This window comes from Ylistrum balloti, unplaced genomic scaffold (genome assembly GCF_031769215.1).
Source record: "Ylistrum balloti isolate Yb309-2 unplaced genomic scaffold, AGI_CSIRO_Ybal_v1 Utg370590, whole genome shotgun sequence".
In the NCBI taxonomy this organism is placed as follows: domain Eukaryota; kingdom Metazoa; phylum Mollusca; class Bivalvia; order Pectinida; family Pectinidae; genus Ylistrum; species Ylistrum balloti.
The window spans coordinates 1553993-1581311 of record NW_026782366.1 but is presented as its reverse complement, the minus strand read 5'-3'; the positions used below and the strand labels follow the sequence as shown (position 1 = coordinate 1581311).

The window sequence follows — 27319 nt, the reverse complement described above, 5'->3', positions numbered from 1 at the left end:
ACAAGTACCGTTCTCTTCAAAAGCCGGATCTCTATTTCTCTTGGTACGAAAGGATTTGAGTCAACACCGCCTATGGAGTGGAAGACATCATTGCACGGAGACAGGTATGTAAATAAAACGCGCGCACTTCAACCTGGCAGTCACAGTGACGTTAACGTTATAACGTCAGTCATAAGGTAATTAAACTCAAGCTATAACACACAACATTTGGCTAAAAACTAGACAGATTCATTCTCATTTCGAGTCTTTTTTCACTGGTGAGAAGCCATCAAACACGCCCTGCCTCACGCTACAATATACAACTCTTCATGAGCAGTTGCTTTATTTAGTTTCCACTATTGGGTTGGTTTTGTAACTTTGCACTGAATGTGTCATTATTTTCTCGGATGACATAATGTGTATTTCTCAAGATTGTTTCCGTTACTGAAATCTCCCAACCTGAATCTTCTGTGGGGCAACTAGACTAAAGTGCTTTTGTAAATTTAACGTAATATTCCTACATCAGTCTTAGTGAAATATCTTCAGTTAATTAACATATTTGCAATTTCAAACGCACGAAAAAGACACAAATAATACGACCTCTCGTTTTGACTGCTATTTGTTGTCTGTCTTTAAGTATATATATGTTTTAATAATTCAAAGTCGAAACCATCTTTGCACCATTGCATTACCATCAGTGTCGACAGATTAACTAGCCGGAACTAGTGATCAGCCCATGTAAAAAATCTTAATTTCGTATTTTACTGCTTTCCCTGATTTCTTCCAGGAGTGATTTTATCTTTCTGCAAATAGGAATTTAAATATTAAACATAATTTCTTTTCTTTCTTAAACGTTATATCTGAAACCCAATCTTCTCTTTCCAAGATGTCCTCGCCCAGCTACTGCCTAATTGTAGAATTTGTGAATTAGCAGCTATAGTTTAGTTATGTGACATTTTTGCAAAACATAAAGAAACGTAGAGCACAGTTTGTCTGCTTTATACACGCATGAACATTTATCTGCAATTAGCAAATACACATGTCAACCGACATATTACAACAATGACGTCAGGATAAATTAGCACCGGTGACGTCAAACAATGTATGCTGTCCAAAGTCAACTTTTATGTCGGGAAATACAAACGATTACGATTCAGTTACTTATACATGTAAAATCCTTTCATGTTGCTTCCGGCAATGTCTGGGCATGACAATGTTGACCCGAGACCATCCATCAGACATAATTGGCTGACATTTTTGTCCGGTGATATAATGAAGATACGGCTTTCTTGCAACTGATTGCAGGACACTCTTCTCATTAGTCGGCTTTGATAGGTACATAGTGTACAACATAATTACAGCAAATGTTATACCGTGTCGATAGGAAAGCAATCCAATCGTTATCTTGTTAACTATAAAACTAGTAGAAAGGTAGTTTGAGGATTGCAGATTTCTTAAACGCGTAAAACGGTAATGTTTATGTTTTCATTGACCTGCAAAAATTATGATTAATTTTAATTGGTAACAATGTCTACAAAGTGTTATATATTAAAGTATCTATATAGATAGCTTTACTTATTGTTCATTATAACTTCCCTTTTTATCAAACTGTATTCACTTCTTATTCAAGGAGATATCATAGACGACCAAAATAAAGTATTATGCATCCGAACCAGCCAAATTACTTTTCAGGATTTGCTTCATAATAATTAACCATCAAATTTCATATTTATTAATCCATGTGGCATAGTGACTCCTTTGTGAAATGAATAAGAATGACCTTGTTTGAGAACATATTTGTTAAATCATGGTTGGTGCTTATCAAGGGATTCTAAATATACATCTCCATTTAGCAAAGCCTTGTTGAACAGCAATACACTACCTCATTATAGAAGTTATGAAAAAATGTTTAAACTGTATATTGCAAAACTGCATCAGTAATAACAATCGTTCCTTGCCTGAAAATATTCTTAAATTCTCTTCCAAAATCTATAGCTGTCATTTAGGTGGTTTATTCACAGATAAATATTACAAAAGTTACAATTGTAAAGCTTCAGGTTCAGTTTTGTTCGAAAAATAATATATTAAGTATGTTTCTTAGATGTCTAAGACTTAATTACGAACGGTATACTCCGATTTCTATCAAGGTACCTAGGTACGGTTTTAACAAAGGCGTTTTGTAAGATTTCACCTGGAATAATACTTGTTGTGTTCAAAAGAGCTTAATATATGAATGAAATGTTTATATTTTTAGAGATTTAGTTCTATTGAGATGTGATTTCATAAAATTTACCCGATTTTAGAATGTAAATACCTTCGGGCAAGTCTCCTATTTAAAACATACAAACAATGAATTTGTTCAGTATTATCGTTAAAAACATGGTATATTTGTTTAGGTAATGCAAATTCGAGTAGAAAAGGTTCATATTATTGCATTGTAAGCTTTACATTGTTAAGATATACCTTACGTTTTACATATTAGTGAGGAATGTTATAAACGTGATGCTTTCTATTTAGGAGAAATGATAGAGAATATGCCATAGATTTATTAATTGAAAGGTTAGAGAAATTAAGCTGGTCTTTACTATCTAAAAAGCTTTTGATGGGAGATTCTCTCGAATAGCTGTGTTTGTTAGCTCATTTCAAACTTCTGCAATACTGCTAACTCATGCTATATAACACATCACTGTGTTAAATGGCCCGACGTTAATGCTCGCGTTCATTGAATAGGTTTTTATCCAACCCAAAATAATATAGAGACTAGAGAAATCACATCGTTTATGTCAATTATTTTTAAAAGGCTCATCCTGACATGCCGCAAGATTATGAGAGGGTGGTAAAGAAGAGATGCAGTTGGCTTTATCATGTTTACTGCTTCATTTCATCTCCATCTACAAGAAATGAAAACTGAACGATCATGTAGCTAATAGACATTTCAATAAGAATGATATTATTTAATTGAAATATATATAACTCACGAGGCTTATCATTTTTCATCATGAGAAAGCACTTATTCTGTCCGTCAATATATTTTCCTATGCATAGAAAACATTGTTCAAGTCATCTGCATGTGAAAATGCTGACAGTATATGACCAGTAGAGATTCTAAATTTAGATTGTACTAAATGCTATACGTGATAAGAGTTTAATTAAGTTATCATTCAGACAGCATAGCAGATTTTGAAAGTGATACGTTTATATGTTAAAAGCAAAATACTTTTTTAGTTTAATGAATTTTGAAACAGCATTAAATCACACGTGAGAGCAGAAATAATACATTCAGTGTAATGGTTTGATAGCATGTGTCATCCTGAGTTTGTAATTGAAAATTAAAATGATAACTGCTTTGTGGATATCAGTAAAATATTTTTAAGAGAAATTGATAATTATCTTAACATTTAGGAATGGAAAAGTACGACTAAGGGATCTCATGATAATTTACGTTGAATGTAATTCTCTCAATGATAGACATTAAGTTTTGATATGTTTTAAAGTATTGCTTTCAGTCTGACTCTTGTTCACCACTCAGAATTTAATTTTCCTGTAAGCAGATAACCTCGTATGACATATTTGTCAACACTCTAAAAATATGAACCGACTCTGGGCCAATGCTTTGTGATGTTGATCTTGCCTACGTTGTCCTTTTCCCGTCAAATGTCCAATTAATTTCAATTAAGGTGATGTTGTCAACGGTGACAAATTAACACTTATTAAGACGCATGGAAGACTGAGATTGTGTCTTAGAAGTCTGGAACTTGAATTCATGATGTCACAAGCTCTATCGTGTGATTATTACTGTTGTCTGTCAGTAATTATAATTGGCTGAATGTAGTTAGCAAAGATAGCGAGCAGATGACAACTCAAGGTCTAGGGCTGAATGAAAGTTTCTTCCCAAGTTTTATTTTGACGAAGTTCTAAGATGTCAGTATTTGTTATATCAGAATAAATACATTTATATTGGAATTATATAAGAAACACGTTCTTGATGCACTCTAGACTAATAAGAGAAGACATCATCATCAGATATATTTGTATTGATATAACAGGTCCACGACAAGGGCTTCCCTTAAGTTTGACATTTTCTTTTGATAAGTTTTTACTTGCTTCGTTTGCCTCATAGATTTCCAGACAAAGAACTTTAGCGTTTCTAATGAGTCTTAGAATCACGAAACAACTGTATGATGGTTTCTAATTCAGTACTTGGTGCTACTTTATCGTATCTAACATTTGTATTAAATGATACAGTAACTATTCACTTGTGTGTCTTTTATCCAAAGGTACAAAGTGTTAGTTGATGTAACTGCTGTTAATATTTTAGTCTAGCGAAAAAAAATGCAAAATAGGTTATGTACCAGAAGCTTTCAGCAATTCTCATTTTTAGTCGTTTATCTGTTTGCATGATCCGAGTAAAGTAAAACGCAGCAAAAACACTCGACAAACGTCATTTGTCTTTCATATTTTTATAAGGAAAGCTGGAAACCCCGATAAATGTTAGTCTTCACTCAGTGTGTTGTTTGGACATGCGCAATAGAAATCAGGTCGTTAAAAAGTACGAAACTAAATCGTTATATCATGGTTTCAGCTTTCTGTCGTAATAGATGAGAATGTGAGATAGCTGGAGTGGCGACATTTGATCTTAATACGCAGATCGCCGGATATTACAGCGCGTCAGAATAGTAGTGTCAAATAATATATCAGTGTGAGACGGAGCATATATCAAACTAGGTACAAACATGGCTCCTATATCTCTCAGTGTGTATTTTACACGATCAGGTTTCTCAGTGGAATATTGAATTATTTTATCAATTAAAGGCAAAAAATTATTTTCATTGAAGAAATACAAGTATAAAGAAATCTATAATTGCGTAATAATTTACACTGCAGGGCCTTTATGATTGTGAAGACGGATGCCTATGACGCGCAATTTGACGATTCCAACCATGTCCTCGCCTAGTTGTTTCGGATAATGTACTATAGAACAATACGTTGTCATTGTCATTGAGATGACATTTGATAATTTTGCTAATAAAGACGATTAAGATAGTCAGAACGAGACACCCTCCCATTGAATCAGTGACAGATTAAGACTTTATAATATGACAGAATTACCAAACATCTTTGCCATAGGAGTCGCTGAATATTATGGAATTATCACCCTTAAACGTACAAACTTTGGTCTAATTGAGCCAGCATTGTTCTGGGGTATTTATGCGATGACTCCGTAGATGACTGTCAGGCTAATTTACGATGAATGTGACAACGAGGTGGTTATTTAAGATACCGGTGGTGTATTCATCTCTACCAGTCATAATGCAATATCGTGAGAAATGACGATAAGACGAAGTCTTCAAAGCAACAACAAGGTTGGCTTTCATCGCTCTTTAGTAATATCATCGCCATATAATTAGAAGAGAGCCTAGGATGACATATAGGATGAAATGATCGATTTATATGCGAGGATAAACGACACCAAAATCTTACAACAAATCAACTCATTTTACGCACCATTCGACCTTACAAATATTACGGTATATAATGAAAGAGAGGAATGTCCGATGAGAAATTAATTAATCCGTGTCACATTACTTCGACTTGGACAATTCACAATTCGACTTGGTACAAAACCCACTGAAAACCAACATTAATCAGAATTGATAACTTATATCTGGCACCAAAAATACACACACATAAACCATTTGAAATAAACAACCCTGTAAAATGTGATCATCTCGATTTGTTATCTTTAAGCCTCTAAACTATGTATTTACTGCACTCTTGTATGTGACATCACAAATTCCGTCTTGCTGATCTTGTTTGTAGGTATGTAGAGCAAGACTATCTAAATCAGAGATGGTGTCTAATTTGCGGAAAATTATATCCTTATCCTGAAGTGAATACGGATACGGTACACATGACAAAGGGGATGATGATCAAGTGAAAGGGATCAAAATATAGACAAATCAATTCATCATAACAACATGTCATAGTGACACAGCCAAAAGTTCCTCAATATATATGAAAAACACACACACAAATACATAAATCCTGCATACGTTGAATGATGTATATATGTGTGAAAGTTATCGCTATGATCTCTTCAACTGATTATTTCCTGATTTAATGGACTATGGAAATCGAAGTTCAGTGATTATGAAAATGAGTCTACCTTTGTGTGATCTGAGATTCCGTGCAATTCAATCCCGTTACATTTTTTATTACAGAACTCAAAAACATGCTTATACCCAAATTCCTATTATAAAAAAAACATCGGTGAAAACACAATTATTTGAATGTACGTTACTTTTATTTTGTTAAGCTAACAATGTAGTAAGGGATAAGCAGACGCGATGATATGTCAAGTGAAATTCTCAACTAGTGGTGATATGGACGCCTAACTGTTCATGATTGATTCCTATGCATTTATAACATTTACATTTTAAACATGTACACTCTGAACGCTGCTTATATAGTTAGCCTTAGGTGGTATTTTCTTGTGTTAGATACAACGTTATGTGGCCTATTTCAGATTCAATGAATACATATTTGTAAGCATACAATTGTACTTTCAACATATTTTGAAGACATATATATATATATATATCTTTATAACGTAAAAAGTCGATTGTGTCATACTTTAATGAGATAAGATGAAATGACTAATGTCGAAATGATTAACTGTCATGCATTCCAAGGGGAAAGCTGATGACAATAGATTGGTAGATCACTACATCATCCTAACATAGCTATGGCTGTGTAACAATATCTACAACTGGAGGAGGCATCTGTGGTCTCAGAAAGACGTGCTGGGTCAGCTTAAGACGATGTCGATTGTATTTTACAAACGTTGTGGTTTGTTAGTCAGCTGTAATTCAGTGTTCACTAGGATGGACTGCAGTAACTACAAACATTATGACCTCTAACAGTCTACACAGCGTACGAAACAAGACTCAGACATATATGCTTCAATGTTCTATAAAACTGAAACTCATATTTTTGTTCCTCACAACCAAAATTTGATTTAGCTTTTCCCGCATATTAAAGCATAAACCGCGTTAATTCAAAATGTTTCAAACCCCAATTGGATCTGTAAATTCAAATCAGCATAGGAAATTATGAAATGTCAATACAATACAATTAAGCAGAAAGGAAATTGTCAAAATGGAAAGAAAACCATCGATTTTGTCAAGAATGTGAAATTCGAAAAAATAGAATATGACTTGATTTTGCTGAAAAGTTTGAATAAAACATAAGCTGTGTACTTAGGAAGAAGTTGTCACGTGTCATTTTTGAAGACGTTTATTACGATAACGTCGGGCAGAGTACACGGAAAGTTCACCGCGATACAAAATGAACCACTGAGAATTCACCTTGACACTGATTGCGTGACTTTTTCAATGCGGGCCTGATGTGGGCTGCGTTCGTACAGCACTCTCGGGGCGCATTCGATTGATCTTTTTTTTCGCGGAAGTAGAATTTCATGATGAGAAAACAAGCCTTGAATTTATGCCATGACCTTGTTTTAAGAAATATTTGATTAATGATTCTTTTAGATCAATTAAGGAAGCAAATTTCTAAATGAATTCAAGACTTAATTAAAGAAGCTATTCATAATTGATATCAAGTAATAATTAAGGTAGACGTTGGACTACATTTGAAAGAAATTTGCGAATTTCGAAAAAAACATGTGCATGAGTCCATAGCAGTTATGTCAGAGGAGTGCATTTTGGGAAAACGAAGAAATACATCATCTCGTCCTTCCTCTGTCAATGTAAGGGTTTCAAGCTAATGAATCAGCTGTATATAATCATAACTGGTTTACAAGTTAATACAAAATGTAATTGGTGTTTTGTAAAATTAAAAAAAAAGACACGTTTTAACATCAGCTGCCCGAACTAGGTTCTTTTGTAAAAGAGCCAAGAATCCTTTGCTGATAGCAAGGGTATCTATTATTGTCTTATCAGTTGAATTCGCATTTATTAAAAGCTAATCTGACAAGTACTGGGCGGTAGGTTCTTTTTTTCTTTTATTTCATTCTCTGCCGATAATCACCACTTCTGAAATCATGTGCTGAATAAGACTGTTTGCGTTTAAGGCAACGGTCATATTCATCACGTTTTGGACAAAACAATGTCCAGGCGTAGAATATGAGACAGAATTCATCATGTTTCGGATAACATCACAGCCTCCCACCTGACGCAGACGTCATGTAGTGTTTGATTCCCCTTGTGTTACCTCCCTTTGAAGTCGACTGGATGCGTGTTAAAATATTACCGATTACTCAGATGTATAGACCGCTTCATAAAAAACACAATGCAATTACTTCATTTTTGTACATGTAGATAAAACGGCAGATGTAGCGTTAAACTTTCTTCTGTAAATTTAACTTGTCTTCTGTGGGAAGTCGTCTAAATCGCGAATGATGAGAATTGTAAGTCATATATCTCTTTTCTTACTTAAGCTGACATGGCTTTAAGACATGCTTTAACAGATAGTCAGGATCTGTCATGATTTTGTTTAACTTGGGGTCGAATGACATGTAAAGTGTTCATATCAACACACAGAACAGCATGCTTATAGCAGGAAGGGGACATGTTTATTTCTACAGTAAATAGCCGAAACAAATTCGTCACACCAACACCCACCCATCTAACACCATTGATAATCCTGATTTCTCCAATAATCTCATTCTACTGACTTGACTTGGTATTGAAGATACCGTTATACAGGAAACTGCTGATATAATGAGGTCGTTTTAAAGAAATTGTTTTAAGAAGGGAAATTTATACATTTAAGCAGACCAGTGATATAATGACAAATGAACGCACAGATAGCTGGGCGTGTGTGATATACACAGCTTTTTTCATAGTGGTATTTCTTTATTAAAGTCGTATTCTGATCAATCATGTCTATTTCCTCATAAGTAACTTGTACTTTTAGTAATACTACGATAATTGAAAGTGAAATATGTCGACTGTTTACTAATTAGAAATTGGGTCCAGTATGTCGTCTGTTTACTAATTACAAGTAGATTATGCCGATTGTTCAACTCAGAAATGTCTCAGTGTGACACTTTGTTGACGTCTTTATCGTCATTAGTCTGAATTGTACAAAGTACATACAAGTGAAAATAGAATTCAGGATATTGCATTTTTAATTTTTATTTTAAAATATGTCTCAGAAGACCGGAGTTTACACAACGCAACATCTCAGTAAATAAGTATCCTGCTAATGAACGTGGTGTACTGACAAATGACAGTGTATCGTTCTGTATCTAATAATCAAAACACCAAGCGTTCTTTAAATATAACAATAAGCAACGAGCTCTTAATTGTGTCTTAGAATGAAATTAAAAATTATAATGGGTAAAATATGGTAAAATGTAAGTATGTATAGAAGATAAAATATTTCTTTATTATAGCATTTAATAGAAATTTCATAAAGATTTTGTGTTTTTACTACTGTCATAAGATCACCATAATATGACTCAAAATTTCATAATTATGTCACATTTAATGACACCGAAGTAAATGAAGGTAACATACACAAAATATGTTATAACAGATTACTCATAAAGCACCCACGTGACCGCAATTACAAACAGACGCCAGGACTCTTTGGATCAACAAGATTTTAACAGATTGACCATGATTCATAAATAAATCTCGCTGTAACGTGTTTATCTTGAAGATTCACTACTTATAAATCCGCCATAACATGTTGACATATGTTAAAAACGTGGCCAAATCAAATATGTTTGTTATGGATGAACGTGCTCAGATAATGACGTGTAAGCTATTGGCGTTTTCTGTATGTCCTTGGTTATCAAGACCCGTTTTGTTTAAAATAATGGGCTTGCAGTGGTAGCTGTTCCCATGGATGTAAAACACTAAAAAACTAACATCTGCTCTGTAACATGTTGCCATTTTGATTTTGTTCCTTATCCTCGCAGGGTTACAAAAATATTTTTGAAAACATTTAGACTTTTGACCGTAAATGAGAACCTGATTTTTTTTCATTAGTCCATCACACAATAAGGTCACACTAAGATACCTAAAGTCTTACCCATTGATGACCTATCAAGCAAGGATGTCAAACAGGGTCTCACATCAACACAGATACAGGTAAAAACAATATACGACGGACCAAGAAGCGGAAATATTCTGTAACAAACAGTCTTCTATATCACAGTATAGTTAACATAGAAATCCTCCAATTCGACGGACCAAGAAGCGAACATATTCTGTAACAAACAGTCTTCTATATCACAGTGCAGTTAACATAGAACACCTCCAATTCGACGGACCAAGAAGCGAAAATATTCTGTAGCAATATATCACAGTATAGTTAACATAGAACACCTCCAATTCGACGGATCAAGAAGCGGAAATATTCTATAACAGTCTTCTATATCACAGTGTAGTTAACATAGAACACCTCCAATTCAATACGATATGCAAACTTATGCAAACAGAATAAAATCTAATGATAAAATTCTAAAACTATTCTAATTTTTAAAGATACTTGTAGCTGTCAAAAGGTGGGAAAGTAGAATAGTTGAAGTAATCCTATAGAATGTTTTACCTTCTTTAAGGCAGAAATATCCTTACTAATCAGCGAGACCTGCCGTGGTGTATCAGGTCGATAAAAATTGATCTGAAGGATATGCTAATGTTACTGTTGACATTGCTAAAGTTTATTTAAGTTTTTATGTATAGAATATTGATAAACTTCTACAGGATATCTACAGACGTTGTTGGCAGAGGCAGGTATTAATGATGACATGAGGTCATGAAAAAATATTTTTTGATAAACTATTCCTTTATTGCAACTATCGTGCCAGGTACAAACTTTATTTTGATGAACACTTCATAAACAGTTTGCTGATGTGATCCAGATTCACTTTACCTACCTCAGCATATTTCCGCTTTTATCCAGTTTATATGTCACGCAGATTAGGGTTGGTTCCCGTTATTTTATTCCTATAAAGCTGTATAGGTAAGGTTTCCTCCTAAACTCATCCACCCTTCCTATCTTTTTATCTGATATATTACCATACAATCTCCCGGAAAGATCCCCATGGCACACACAGCAGCTATCACTGGTGCTTGTAAACATACATAAACAATTATCAAGTTTACGTAGTACATCTGTCCTGATGTTGTATCTGTACAAAAACTAAAGATAAAACCTAATGCGAATGTCGTCAGGAGATTTAATTACAAGCATGATTAAGCGAGTACTTTACTTTCAATTAATGCCGCTGATATGTACTTGAAGTAATTTTCACTTCCTAAAGAAAGTTTTGAAATGTAATCGGAGAGACATTTCATGAAAGAAATATCGATATATTTCTTACTGAATTATAATCATACCAAATATATATACCAGCTTGTAGTTAAATCAGTGTTACCCGCCTTTTTATCTTCGGTTTCCGTGATTTGTATCGACAGCAGCTATATCATACCTACATTTTGTCTGTCGCTAATCCTTATCTGTTGGTCTTGTGTATACATTATATCCTAGCACTCACAACCCGCTCGATTAAGCATGTTTTAATATTTCAACTGCACTTGAAAGCGAAATAAGGTTTGATGTTTCACATTGTTTAGATAAGAAAAAAGTGGTTTCAACAACACAATCTTATACTTAAGTGAAGTATTGACTGGTTATTTTATACAAATGTCAAGTGTTATTATGGTGTTGGGAACGGTGATATCCTAAACTTTCTTAGCAGGTCACAATTTTGAATTCATCCAAAACCTGCTGTTTAAGGCAGTCTTATTCAATGGAATTCAAGTTGACAAATAAAATTTTGGATTCAGAAAATCTTATGCGTTTGCTCATTCTTACTAACCTGTGGCTAGAAGAATGACCTACCTGATAAAGGTCAAGGTCAGCCTTGGGCAAGGTAAATTCAATGTTACCTTGTTAGGTCAAAGGCCACGATTACCGGCTATATAAACTATCATGATAGCTAAAGATAAAAGATTAAAATTATCACAAAAGGTGAAATTTCAAAGCTAACGACCCAAGAGGAAATTTAAATGACTCTGAGAATATAAGTTACCAGGACTTAAAATTGCTTTGCCCGCATATCGTCTTACATTATTCAATTAGGGATGGTAAGAATCATCTAGATATCGTTTTCTTAAACGTGGTCTCCACTCATCTTATAAAACGTAGACGAAATTTTATCTTTCTTCGCCTATATAGGCACTGCTATCTGTTGTCTATTCCTGTTTTCTTAACCAGACGATCTAGTGTCCAGCTTATCTAGGAGAAAGTATTCCTAAAAATAGCACGATCTCAAACTTTATTTTAAATAGTGACGATGTGTATCGAGAACGAGGCCTACATAAATTTAACTAAGTGATCGGCAAAATGTATTAGAGTATGGACGCAAAGACATGTACATCTTACAATATCACCATATCATTGCAGACACTACCAAGGTATACGTTAGTGATACTATAGTACTTTTTGAAGCTGACAACATTATTTACCAAGAAAGGGATAATGTCGAGCTCATGTTGTTGTCGTCACTACATGTGCTATGCGCAAACCATTATGGGATTTGAAGGCTGCCTTATTTGCATGTTATTTGCATCTCGTCCGTCTGAAAAGTTCGACCGAGCAAGGATTTCCATCATTAGTTATGTTATTAGACATTTTTCGGATATCAGTCTAAAATGGTATTCCATTAGGGGTATAGAGAAACTTTTACTCTGATTTGTTCTATCGGGAAATGGACATTTTCTTCAGCAGTGGCCATCTTACAGATTGGTCGGATGATTAATAGTTTCATTTGCTAATTTTATACATTATTTATATAAAATAAAGAACTTATTTTTGACTCAACATTTGTCTAATGCATGGTCTAGATTTCTAACCAATGAAACGCAGATACTCTATCAAAATAATTGAGGCATTTCTTATCAAAGACAGACAAACTTAAAGATAAAATAAAGAATGCTTTTCCAGCATGCAGAATGTCAGTTCAGTCTACATTTGCATCAAATAGCATCCAGGTACAAATACCTGGTTATGAGAACCTGCCAAAATTATATAGTTAACTGTTCTTTGGGGGCGACAAATATACGTCTCAAAGAAATTTCAGCAATACATACATAGATCCAATGCAATCTTTTATCACTGTATTTTCTTAATGTTATTTCTCTTCACGCCATACCGAACAGAGATTTAATCTTCTGTAGCACAAAGCTTCATTTTAACGGCCTTGCATTATTTTAAAATCATTTTTATCATTCTTATCTTTTACTACTCGGTCAAATAAAAATATGTGTCATCGTCTGCGTGGCATAGCGATTATTGCATGATTGTGATGGATCAAAATGTAATGTTTAAAGTTTTGGATGGGTATAAGCACTGAAGATAAAATAACCCTATATTATATCTATATTAGGAAGAGATTACATTTTTTTAAAAAATAGAAGAAAACAGAAACCAGTCATAATTGGAATTAAATAATATGAATTATTCTAGTTTATATGGATTCTAGATCAAGGAAGTTTCACTTCGTATGTTTAAAATATAAATGCTGCTACCTGTCATAGCTGGCGCATCTTGTAACCACAACGAAAGACTTGTAGCTCATTAGAATCAAATGTCAGCTGCGTTTGTATAAAATCATAACGAGGGATGACTGTGGGTTTGAATCTGCTGACATCTCTACGAGTTAACATATTGAGATGGATTAGGTGCAGGAAATTGAAGTAAATGTGCGTATTTTAACAATGGAATGCGTAGTTATAAATATATTTTAGTGGTTTTCTGGAACAAATGGATGATAGATTGACATGCGAGTTACTAGCCCACGAACCACACAAGTCACACCGATTTATAAGATGAACACAATTCATGACATCAGTCTAGCGTACAAATATAGCAGAAACTATACTACGTGGACTAGATGACTTTGGGCTATAAAAATCACAAGTTTATGAAGTCATGGAAAACATCCTGAACTCAAGCAAGATTTCAATTGCACTGTATCAGTCATTTCATGTAGAAGAGTATATCAGAATATGTAAGAGAGCAAAAATGTGCCATCAATCAGAACAGTTAGATATAGGATGATATAAATCAAAGTTGATAAAAGAGATTGTAGATTCCATAATTATACCGAAACTCATATATCAACACCTTACTCTATTTGCATTACAAGTTTAAGGTCATCAACATCTGCAGGTAATTGCATTGTCATATGTACTGCAAGCTGGTTGTTTTAAAAACCTTAACCACAAAGTATTAATTGATGTCTAGCTTAGTTTTGTCATTTGTTCGTTTGTTTGCTTGTTTCGTATAGAAGTCATTATAAACGGGCATCATGTTCGACGAGCAGTTTATTCATATAAAGCGATTTTATATGTTTACTACACCCCTTTAGAAGTATCCAGATTTCACATAACGTTTGTTTGTTTGTTGAAATTACCTGAGCAATTATTGTACTCCAAAAATAGGAATTAGCTTTGTGTTGTAAATTTAAAACAGAATACTTCGGAATGTAATCTAGCATGTGGGTTACAAATTACACCATATCACTCCATATATTAATGACATTCTCCTGACGTTTGACGTCAGCTGTATATCCCTAGCCCTAACCCTCCTGTAGACAGTGTATTTATCGCAGACTTCGTAAGATTAACACATCATTTACACCACATTTCATCTGCTACTCCCGCACTAGATGTAATAACTAACAAAAATCTGTTTTATTTTATTCGATAGATTCATGATAAGGTATAAAAGCACAAATATTGACTCTTTCCGGTGGATAGGAGATTGTAACGATATTCTGTAAAATTCCAGTTCCCATCCTGTAACCGCGTATCTGGCGGAGATCGACGCAAAGATACAAGTGAATGGCTTTCCCTACTGGCAAGTCTTGCTGTTTTTAGGGTAGACATTTTATTATTTGTGATATTAAATTCCTTTTCAAAGTAATTCCTCATCCGCAAAATTTCATTTTCATCTATATGCAATGAATTTAGATTTATAGGTCCTGGATTAATGCTATACAGTCACACAGAGAAAATATTCACGCGATATATAGGTCTACTGGTCTGTCACTGCCTCTGTCGTATAGGTATACAAATAACGGCTGTATATTTGGGGAAAAAACTATTTTAGGATAAAAGATGCTAAAAAGCATGTGGTTATATAGTTTATTGAAATCCGTTTGTTTAATAATGAATAGTATCAGGTTTAATTTTAATTTAAAAACGCATTAAACGAACGAATCATGAGAGAGTTAGATCAAATTTAATGTTTGAACTTTTCTTAAGTGCTAAGTCATTAGTACTTGCCAAGCATTTCGATCTAAAAGGGAATTTTGACAAAGATCTTGTTAAAATCTTGAAATACTCCCATAACATTGTGAATATATGTCTGATACATTTGCCACGTCCCAGTGTGTCAGAGAGGTTTACCCTACCTATCTGTTCAATGTAAAGGTAATCCGCTCTCATTCAATAAGTCCTTTCAACCACATCCATGCAATTAGGCAATTCAACCACATCCATGCAATTAGGCAATTCAACCACATCCATGCAATTAGGCAATTCAACCACATCCGTACAATTAGGCAATTCAACCACATCCGTACAAATTCATTTATCGACTTTATCTGCTTAAAAGCAGAGTCGTATTACAATTTGATAACAGTCAATGTGATAATGTATCATAAAAAATTGGTTCCGGACTGTTGTAAAACATCTACGCTTCAAAAATAGTCCGTTTCTATATGTAGAACGGACAAGCAGTCTCACTTATATTCCTATTAAAACATCATGGGTAAGTAGTTCCGGTCAGTTCTTTTATATGTAGGACGGACAAACAGTCTCACTTATATTCCTATTAAAACATCATGGGTAAGTAGTTCCGGTCAGTTTCTTACATGTTGGACGGAAAAACAGTCCAACTTATATATATATTCTTATCAAAACATCATGGGAAAGTAGTTCCGGTCAGTTTTTATATATGTAGGACGGACAAACTGTCCTTCTTATATTCCTACTAAAACATCATGGGTGAGTAGTTCCGGAATCGATAATGTGACAAGTTGCGCCACATGTAATATTGACTTTAGAACCACATGATCTTTTGTTTATCTTTCAGGTTTAGTATATTTACAAACGTTCGAGAGAAGTCACAAGTTAATAGACGTGCAAACACTCAATGACCCTTGGTAAACATTCTCTCTCTTATAAACTGTTTTCCGGAATTCTATACTTTCCGGCAGTTGGTTCCATTAATTATTGACACTTTCGTTTAGGTTTCACTTAAGGATTTAATATTTACGCCTATTTAGAGACGGAATTCTGTCCCTGCGATAAGATTGACTAACGCTTTCTGTATGTTTATAAATTATACTACCATTAGTCTCTTTATGTTTGACTACCCAGGACAATGTAATAGTCTTGCCTGCTAAATATCATGTTCTTTCTTAAATTACACATGTTAACAAGTCACTGGCGACAAAATGATAAAGATTTGAACAACGTTACATATAATCAATAAGGCGATTGTGTTGGCGAGTTATGTTACGTTTAAGAGCCGCTGCTTGTTCTATCACGACCATACAAATCTAAGCATCCCAAGCTTACTGACTCAGTAAAACTAAAATCAATGTTCAATTTAGAGATTGAAAAGTTCATTGAAATGAAATGTATCGTGTGTTATGCTGACGTCAACGTGATTATCCCAAAGCTTCAGAACATTCCATTATTCAAAATATGTCTATGTAGATAAAAAGCCAACGTCAGATTGAAGGCGTTAAGCTGACTTGTGTTAATCCCAACCGACGAACCGGCAGCTCATGATAAAAATCATCAACAGATATTTTTCACCCGTATTTAAAATATCTATTAGGTAAGGCTGAATTAACAAAGTGAAAGGTAGCAAATTCCCTCGCCTAATTCTATACCACAAGTCTGAGGTCCAAAATACCGTAGACGGCGCACTCTGGTTTGTAATGCTTGCATGAGCGACACGATACTGATTACGGAGAAGCGACACATTCCAAAGCTAAAAGACATATAAGACAGCCCGAACGGTCAGTCGGTGCAAGTTTATCAGATATATAAAGTATTTTAAAAACGTGCAACAGAAAGACAAAAGTCTTTCTAATATCAGCTATATATGGTTTCACACAGATGCAATTCAAACAGCTCAGATTACGCCAAGTTCTCGTGACTTATTGTACTATTTATTTTTGTCTATCAGCAGTTCATTTTCATTAAGTATTTTGACAACGGTTCCTTATGTACATTCGTATCTACATCGTTAGATAAGAACATCTTAAGTTCAAAGAGTAATCTAACAGTAACTGATATATGTTCCATTCATAATCTCCAACTCATGTCGACAACCAGAATACGACTTCCCAATTTGAGACAAGCCTATGGGTAAGAGTATGAACTCAGCAGCATACCTAATCCGTTATATGTGATCCGTTGAAGATCGATGAAACAGACAGTGCTCGTTAGCATTGCTCTGTGTTGGAACAAGAGACTTTCCTTATGAAACGACGGATATTAGGAAATTGTATTGAATATTTAATTGCTCATTTGCTACAAAATGCCATGACTTGTGGCTTGGTAAATTGCAAGAGATGGATTTGCACAGAGAGTTATGTTTATTCTGTCAGTAATAAAAGAACAACTCGATCCTGAACATTAACCTGTTCAACAGAACTAGTTGTTATTCCCGACGTTTCGTGACACCAAACCTATCGCAGTCGTAAAGGCGACAGACTCCAGCACAAAATATCAATCTCTTTCTCTAGTTTGCCCCTGATCTGTAAAGATATCTAATTCTCCTTTTTGAAAATCGGCCTGTCGCTGCCGATAACTATATCCTACAACACACTGGAAATAAGAGCCTGTTGGTTTAACGTAGGTTCCCTGTCTCTGACAAAGCCGATTTAGAAAAAAGGCGGTATCGAGTAAAGCTGGTTCTAGAGATTAATCCTCTAACCACCGGACACGCACCTGTTGGAATTTATTTCGCGGATTACACAAAATCACGGACTCAAACACCTAATCCATCGTATAAGAATACTCTTACGTTTTATTTCAGATGTATGGTAAAATGTATCGTTGAGACTTAGTGTCAACAATGGAAGGCTATTTCAAGATTCCACATCTGGTCAAACTAATGACTAGTTAATTACGAGCAGATATCAACCGCCCTTTTTGAATATTAATCTTTGCTTTCAGAATAGTGTGCCTTGCAACGATGTGAAATTACTATGTTAAAAAACATCAAAACAGAGAAAAGATGCTTTATTTAGTACGTGGTCATGTTAAGGTTAAACGTATTTATCCTGGCTGTAGGAAATATAGTTATATATATAATCCTGGCTGCAGGGAATATCATATATTTTTTAAATGTTGTTTCATTTGGTAGATATGATATGTGTAATGCCAGTTTGTCGAAGGGATGTTACGTAAGATGTCAAACACATGGCATGCATCATGTAATACTGGTTCCAACGTCCAATTTGATCATCAATATTTCAAACATTCTCTCATCAGTTTGCAGGATATACAGTTGGCCAACAACTAGGCAGATTCAAACAAAATTATATGTTTTTTAAATGCGTTTATAATTGATAGGTTACTAACACCGATCGATACGAGAACATCGCTTCCAACACTGACGGGCTTGGCGTGAAACCAGAGAATCTTGTACCTTCTGAGGAGCTCCATATTCAGCGATGACAAAAAAAACCTTTTCAAGTGTGATACAATATATGAGTACGAAATATTGATATCAAACGTATTATAGGGAAATAAATATATCTATACAATTAGTACACCAGGTTTTACAGCTTAATGATTTGAAGGTAGATGTCATTTTGTCCTTCTTTTAACCAGTACGAACAGTTTGCTGCTGTTAATGTAGAGCACAAAACTGATTAAATGTGTTTGAACAATCACTGTCTTGCAAGACTTAATTTTGAAAAAAAAAAGTATCTTGACAGCAACGTCTGACTACGATTGTTTTTTGAGAACAAAAATAATTGATGTGAAAACCTAGGGTGAATGACTCCGGATTGGGGAGACCACACCCCGTCAATATATACAGAGGGCTATGAGAGGTTTCGTGGGGCATAACTATAACCATCTTATCTATACAACATCACTAACACAGATGCTGAAAATCCGCAAACAGGAAGAAAACACATCTCAACACAAAATCTATCTTGTGCTGTATATCAAAAGAAACCTGGCTGTTATAATGGAGATCAACGTCTTTGTATATTGAAATAATACGAACCCTCCTCTTGAGATTGACATAAGCAGCATGCGCTCACGCGAAGAACGAACACATGCCAGTTACCTCTCGAGTATAAGTGACACCACGTAGTGTTTGAGTGTATTGCATAGAAATCGCTGTTTGGACTGAGTACTGTAGAGATACCACAGCGTTAAGGACACAGGAACACAACACATATGGGTTTGAGTCTAAAGCTGTTTGTATTGTAGAGTTCCAAAAGTGGAGTTCGAGCAAATCTTAAAGCAACGATGGTACTAAAACCTCTACAGTCTTATCAGTTAAATTGGATAAGAGGTTATGGAACGTTTTTACGTAAAGGTTTTTAAATTTGCGATTCACGATAAAAGATCAATTTATGATTATATCAACTTATGATTAAAGAAAAAAACGCAGATATGGTTCGAATCGATGCGTAATATATACTCTGCGTTTTCTGTCAAGTTGTAGACCATTCATGCCCTTGTGCTAGAACATGACGGCACATAGCGGTATCGTTAATTCGGTATATTGCGTGCTAGTATTATAGATACTATTATTATGTTACCACCTTGGCAGGGCTTTATTGCTATTAAGTAGACCTGGAAGGGAATTAGCATTGTCGTGGTTTTGACATATAATCGTTAGTAGAATTTTTGGGGTCTGTTCCTACTTAATGAATAAAGGCGAATGAGGGAAAATGTTATTACATATGGCGATAGAAACGGACATTTTGCACTGATGTAAGGGGCCTTGGGCATTTGCTACGGTATAAGGGACTTTCCCAGAGAGGAGACATACGTATTCCTTAATTAATGGTTGCAAGCAAACCTATTGATGCTGTAACATACATTTCAGAGTGCATATAAATGTTTGTTTCTTTCTTCTGCAAAGTAATTAAACATATATAAAGAGGAAATTGTTTTTCTTTGATCTAGTAATTCAGATGAAGAGTTTGCTACATAAACAAATGTTGGTAATGGGAGGAGGGACGATATCACCCAGATGATGGTACGAACATTTAAACTGTTTAGCAACATGCATTTTTTATCTTAGTTCAATTCACAACTTTTGAGTAATAAATATCTGTGTTAATAATAGATTTTCTGTTTATTGATATGATATTTATATCACAGATAACCCGTTAAATATTACGAATGAAGACTAACATAAATCTCACATTCTGCGCAAACTGTCTCTCGTTACAGCACAAGCATTTGTATTTATGGACTGCAAGGGAATCGCACTATGGATTTTTTATCCAACGAAGGACATTAAAGTCAATTCGTACAGAGAATTGATACAAACTGCCATCTGTTCTGAGTGCATTCGACGAGAAAATATTGATGCATCACGAGCTCTTTTCACCATGATGTAAACGGCATTGAGTTTGATATGTTTTATATCAACAGAAGGGACCGTGCAGCGAATAATATAAGTTTACAGCTTAATATTGTTGCGCATGTCTATGCCAGTGAGGTGTTAAACAGATTATGTGAATAAATGAAAATAGCACGTGAACGATTGATGATTGTATTACATCCCATTGACAAAATACACATCAACATTTTGTAATGGTGCTGAAGTCTGCAAGATTTGAGTGTGAGTAATAAACGGACATTACAAGTAATCCCAAAACCCGAATTTTAACTCTGTCTTACATTTATACAAAATATAAGTTTCTGTAAATTGAAATAATAAAGTCATGAAGCGTGCTGAGTAATTCTGGTATCTGTTGTTGTGTAGAGGACTTTGGTTTGTCACAGAAATAAATTAAATAAAACCAGACAGTGAGATTTATTGAAAGGCATTTTCAGTGGTGTAAGAAGCCATTGAAAATCCGTATATTGATGTTCGGGGGCTCGATATGAGATGACATGGTGTTGAGATAGCCATCGTCTGGCACTATAAAACATCCGATATTACGATTGCTATTTGATTAATGGCAGACTGCAAGAAACGTCCATAGAGACACAAAATTCACATGGACGTATACAGAGCGCAAATCAACCATTTTAGTGAATAAATACATGAACTACGATTTATGCATATCTACGATTCCTATCAGACAGGTTAGATACGGGGAAATCACTTCAGAGGGAATATTTCTCTGTGTATGTGTAAATAAATATATATACTCTGATAAATAAATATTCCGCACAAAAAAAAACAATCACTTTATTCTGAAGATGTAGTAGTCTATTACATTGTATATTGTTGGTAACTTATCTACTATATCAACAATGAAATATCTCTTCCCAGTGTGTCAATACCATTTTACAAATTAAACAGTGTTTACGCAACACAACACGTATGTAAAGAGTATTGTTGTTCTGGGTAATAGTGCTCGATCTGTTTGCCGTTCTTCAGGCAAATATCATTTGTCTAGTGCTTGTTCACAAAACTCAATTGTAGTGTAGTCTCTATGTTATTGTGCCAATAATAAATCAGAAGGACCAGACCACGTTACAATCCTGGCTGTTCAGCAAGCTGTTGTGGTGCTTAAATGTAACTACAGGGTGTACATTGACGAAGGTGAAATGCAGGATAATTTTGTGCAGAAAATAGAGAAGTAATATAAAGACTGGTAAATAAAAATAATAATGAAACAGAAATGACAGCATTGATTACATTCATTTTAGGAATCTTCAACAGAAAAGAGGTCATTATAATGGGTTTTTTGGATTAAAGCTGGAGCCAGTTAGTGAGGTATGACATCCAAGATTAGGTAAATATATTTGTATGATATTAGTATCTACATACAGTCCTTGAATTAAAACAACCCAAGAATGCAGATTGAATTGAAATGTGAACCCTACAGACAGAAGAGATAGTGATATGACGGCTGCAGTGCGCTGTTGTTGTAGCAAGTAAGTAAACCATTAATAATGTTAGACGGCTTGTTCATGGGAGTTGATATCTTCGTCAAAAACAACAGTTGTACTCTCATTCACAAGGGAGTAGTAGGAATTTCAAGGAGACGTATGGCATTCCCTCAAGACGTGACACGCATGTAGATGAATGATTTTTCTAGAATTAAGTATATCTTCCTGAATGAAACAAGAATAGAACAACAAACGACAGCAGTGTTCTGAGAATGTTAATATCTGAGCAACATATGAATGGCAGAGTAGCTGCACTGATACAAAAATTAGGACGAATATAAAAAAAATCATTTATTCACATATCCAACATTAGGGTTACAACTGATTGTATAGTCATAAAATCTTAATGGTCTTTCATGGACATTTACGGATGTTTGTGTGTATCAGAAATAATCTGAAACAAAACATGACTTTACTCCTGCTGACTGAAACGCGTGCGAACTAGCAGGCTAAATGTAGGTTTTCAACTTTAGGTGAGAAATTACGTTGGCTTTCGCACTACTTGGAGTTATATTTTTTTCCATTTCACAGGACAAAAAATATAATCTCAGGGGGTGCATGATAATCGACTGAGCTACATACTGTATGTTGCCACCTTTTAACGCACACAGAAACAAAACATGACATTCGTTTAACGTGTGAAGCAGAGCATATGCTCGCTATATGGCTCGCTGTGCATTACTTCAATTTAAAAAGGCACAATTCAGAATTCCATCAGGATGCTTGGTTCTGCTCTAGTAGAACTTCATCTGTCAGACTTAATTGTATTGGGTTTAATGTTTACCGTGTTGATCCTAGCAGATGAAGCAATTGCAGAAAGCTAATATCTAGTGTGTCTTTTATCGTGTATAGAACATAGTGCACGCTAATGGATACTTTCAATGGTTTGCCTGATTGCAGCATATAAGAAGTACGTGTTAAAAAAGCACGTGTGTATAAGTCACAATAGTTTCAGTGATACAAATTCAATATAATGAATATCAATTAGCAAACACATATCTAAATTATGTACCTCTAACCCATCAGTTAATCAATTATCTGTTCACTGTGCCAAACGGGGAAAATGCTGTACCGTGTATATTCATGTATTATCCCTGTATCTTGAATAAAATATTCAGGTGTTAATTTCACAGTGAAAATGATTTCCAGTGTTTGATGTTGATCAGAAATCTGCTTTTATTGTTGTACTCCTTATTTCAAATATTAAGTATACTGTTTTACTCTACATATATATATATATATATTTCTATCATTTAGTTCTTTCGTTTTAAGTTTCCCGCTGAAAATTGCTCTTTTTTCTATCTCCAATACTAATTAATAGTGACTGATAAATGTTGTTTTTGACCAGTAAAATACCATTACAGCGATGTTTAACTGAATGATGTACAATCGGAAATGGCATCAGTGGTTCATGAGCTGAAGGAACGCTATTTATCCTGTTCCTGTCATATTCACTGCTAACATTAAATGGTAGAGGCTGATATGATAAAGATTACATACTACCTAGAGCCCGGATAACCAGATTATATACAGAATACGCATACATGATGTTCATATACACATTCATATTTATCTATATCTTGGGGTGGAGCCGCTGTTGCTTTCAGAATCCGATATGAAAAATGTTGATTACTGTAAAACTTGAATATAATGTTTACATTTACTATAAAATAACATTATTCCATACGTATGACTACTTATTGTTAATGTTATCAAATGTACAACATCGGGTCACATGTACATCTATGGGGAGGAGCGATGTACGAAATAGAACCGTTTTTAAACCGAATGAATTATTATTCCCTAAGCCATCATTATACAATACTCCTGCGGTACATACACTGTAATGATAAGCATGTTCTACATTCACACAAAAAGACGGAAACTGCACTTAACGTTCTTATCTCCTAATAACAATATTATGATTATCTATGGGATCCTGTAGATTTTTATCGCCAACCTTGAACACAGGGGCTCACTTTAATACCTTATTTGTATTCGTAGCCTAAAACTGACAAAGATAAAGCTGAACCATAAATGAGAATGTGTAAAATTTATGACTTTCAATAAAATTGCCTTGTTATCCCCGCCCTTTGGGTGAGGCCATCAATCTCCTATCGATATGTTTATAGAAGCAGTCGACATACTGTTGTTCATCTATCATGTCTTTCAAATACAAGACGATAATATACAACAGGATCGTGTTTTCCTGACAAAGTGATGTCGACACTGCACCCAGCAGACGACATTTAGTATCATTATGTATACCTAATCATGATCTAAGCAGTTGGATATTTAGCGATGAAAATATTACATATTAAACATAGGAGTTGATTTAAGGTGTTGGTGATTAAGCATTGTGATTCAATGTTATCATTTGTTCCTGTTCTAGAATCATAAATATCAAAATAACTGCATCAAAACTAATTCAGTGTTTACCGATGGAAAACGTTTACTGAAACATCGATATTGAAGGACGTTAATAAAAGTATTCATATATATTTTACTGTTTCCCTTAGCTAAGTTAAAATATTCCTTGAATTCTTGAAAGTAGATATAAAACTACGCGACAGATGTATGGTTTCCGATGTCGAATTAAAATTCCGAGCAAAGAGTTTTTTTTCACACAAATGCAGACCATTCATGATGTATTTGAATTAAATCTATTTGTGGTCTGTAGTGTAGAATTTATGCAAATGTAAATTACGCAACCAAGTAGTCAATTTCAGAAGTAAAAAAAAAAATACTGGTATTGTTATTAAAATAGAGAGAAAAGAAAATGAACCTTTTATATAGTTAACACACCAAGGGAGATGGAGGAAAAAGCATGTTTATATTTTTGTGTCTACTTTAAACACTTTCTAGATCGATCTGCATGGTATCGGTAATATCGATTCAATATCATATACACACCGGTATCGTTGTGGTGTACTCTTCGTACAAACACTTGTGAAGTCACACCTGTATTAAGTGTATTGCTATTTTGCATCAGACGTCACACTACATATTATTAAAAAAATTACACATTTTTTATAAAGGAATACATTAGGCACATCAGTGTACAGTAGGAAGCAGTATTGAATAACAATACTGAATCAACACCGATGCAAATTATTTATTGTGGTGGCTGCATAATGAATTTAAAGGAACATGAATATATGTTATGAATCATTTCAGAGATAGTTAGAAATATATTAAAGCTCATAAATTCAACGTGTAAAGTTATTTCAGTGAATATAATTTTGTAGAATACGTACCTCTAACATGAGTGGTAGAACGACAAGAGAGTAGATCCACGATGTAACCATGGTAGCAGTTTAGGCCAGTCAAATTCTACACACAAAAAACACGCCACATTCTGTCACACACTAAAACGTAAATCCAAAAACGAAATAAAAATCACATTTTAGCAATCTCTGCTACATTTTCAAATCTTCTCAATATCATATACAACAAATGAAATAGAATTCATCCAATTTGGACACTGGAAGACGAATATGGTGGCTTGCAATCCGATTCACTTTTTACGTCCAAAATTCTGTCGTTTTGATTCACACTGAGGTTGTGCTCTCTGTAATACCCTTAGCCGTTCGCTACACTGCAATGCTATCCGCGCCTACGGTATCTTGTTTTCCACACACCACAGGTAACTCTCCCAGTACAAATAGCGTACGTAAAGGTATACTACTGCCGTATTGGCTATACACTATACTAGTGGGGCTTAGATTGTGTATAATACACCTGTAGTGTACCTGTACACCTTCTCCGAGCTCCCAGCGCACTGATACACTAACCCACTACTACATATACATTTATACCTCTACTATGCGACAAAGTTAATGAAAACTTATTTTCAAAATCATTTCTCAAAAAATATCAATAAAAAGAACAGACAACATTGTCAAGCTTCCTAAAGTTGTAGTGAATGGGTGTAGGTAAAATAAAGAGGTCAAAGGGTACGGGTAAAAGTTGAAACGCGTCCTCCAATAGGAAATCGAGTCGACATCAGTTGGTTTTTTTCTCCTTTGACGTTATATGAGGTGGGTTTGCCACTTTCATAATATAAGACTATGTTAAACAGCACTTATGAGCTTACCGGATGGATTCCATTCATTCGCTGCATACAAGGCGAACCGTAGTGCTATCTCGTTAGATATAGGTAGTTATCTGTGATACACGGATCTTTCTGGGTTTATCATGTACACGCTAACCTTATCTGCTAGTAATAACGTCACTGGTAATATAAGTAGGCTTACTTCAGACGATGATTTTATGATTTTCTATATGCTCGAGATATCCTTCATTACGATGGGTCTGTTTGTCCTTCACTGTATGTGGAACTCCATTGGCGACAACGTCATGTTCCTTCTAGAAAAGTTTGAATATCAAGTCATTGTTTTTGTTTTGTTTCGTCATTTATTCCTGAAACAAACATATTTGTGATATAAAACTAAATTCAACTATACTTTATAATTAATACAAATACTAATTCGAATGCATGCTTTCCTAGACACGAACCTTTTAAAATACATTTTTGTCGTTTTGCTATAATTGATAATTCATCATTATCAAAATTTATTTAAAATACTCGAAATTCATTACTTCAATGACATTTCATTGTAATGTTGATAACTATATTTGTTTATATTATGTAGAACTTTCAAGAAACATCATACTTTACTTCATATAACAATGTACTAAACATAGCTTTAATTAAAGTGTATAGAAAAAGTAAGCGTTAAATTTTATAGGTAAATATTTATCATCAGATTATCCATCTGTCCGTTCATTTCAAAAGGCTAAGATGACTCCTTATTTACCTGAACGAAAAAGAACACACGTTCAGTTAGAAGAGAAAACCTTAATAAAACACGCTATACTGAACAGTAATGTACAAGAAATAGTTAATACCCGGACTTTGACTTAATTCTATAGAGAATATACCAGCGACAACAATCGTACTATTGAATTAATCTTGTAAAAATGCACTAATTAACAAAAACACAAAACAAACAAGCAAACAAAAAAAAAGGGGGGGTGGGTATTGGTCAATGCTACATGTGCTGGTGCAGTTTTCCACATTAGAGATCAAGGATACACACGTGATAATCAGTTTTTCATACATTTAATATATCTCAAACCTTTCCAGTATACGAGGTTATTAGAACTACCAAGTA

The 27319-nt window shown here is 34.4% G+C and overlaps 1 protein-coding gene across 1 annotated transcript in view; it reads right to left on the bottom strand.

Moving 5' to 3' along the window:
• Positions 1-25649, bottom strand: part of LOC132556802 (chromatin assembly factor 1 subunit A-A-like) — a 53033-nt gene extending 27384 nt beyond the window's left edge. The window contains exon 1 of the mRNA XM_060221248.1: positions 25400-25649. Within this exon, the coding sequence (XP_060077231.1) occupies positions 25400-25450 (51 nt within the window). The 5' untranslated portion in view covers positions 25451-25649. The remainder of the gene's footprint in view (positions 1-25399) is intronic.
• Between the last annotated feature and the right edge of the window lie 1670 nt (positions 25650-27319).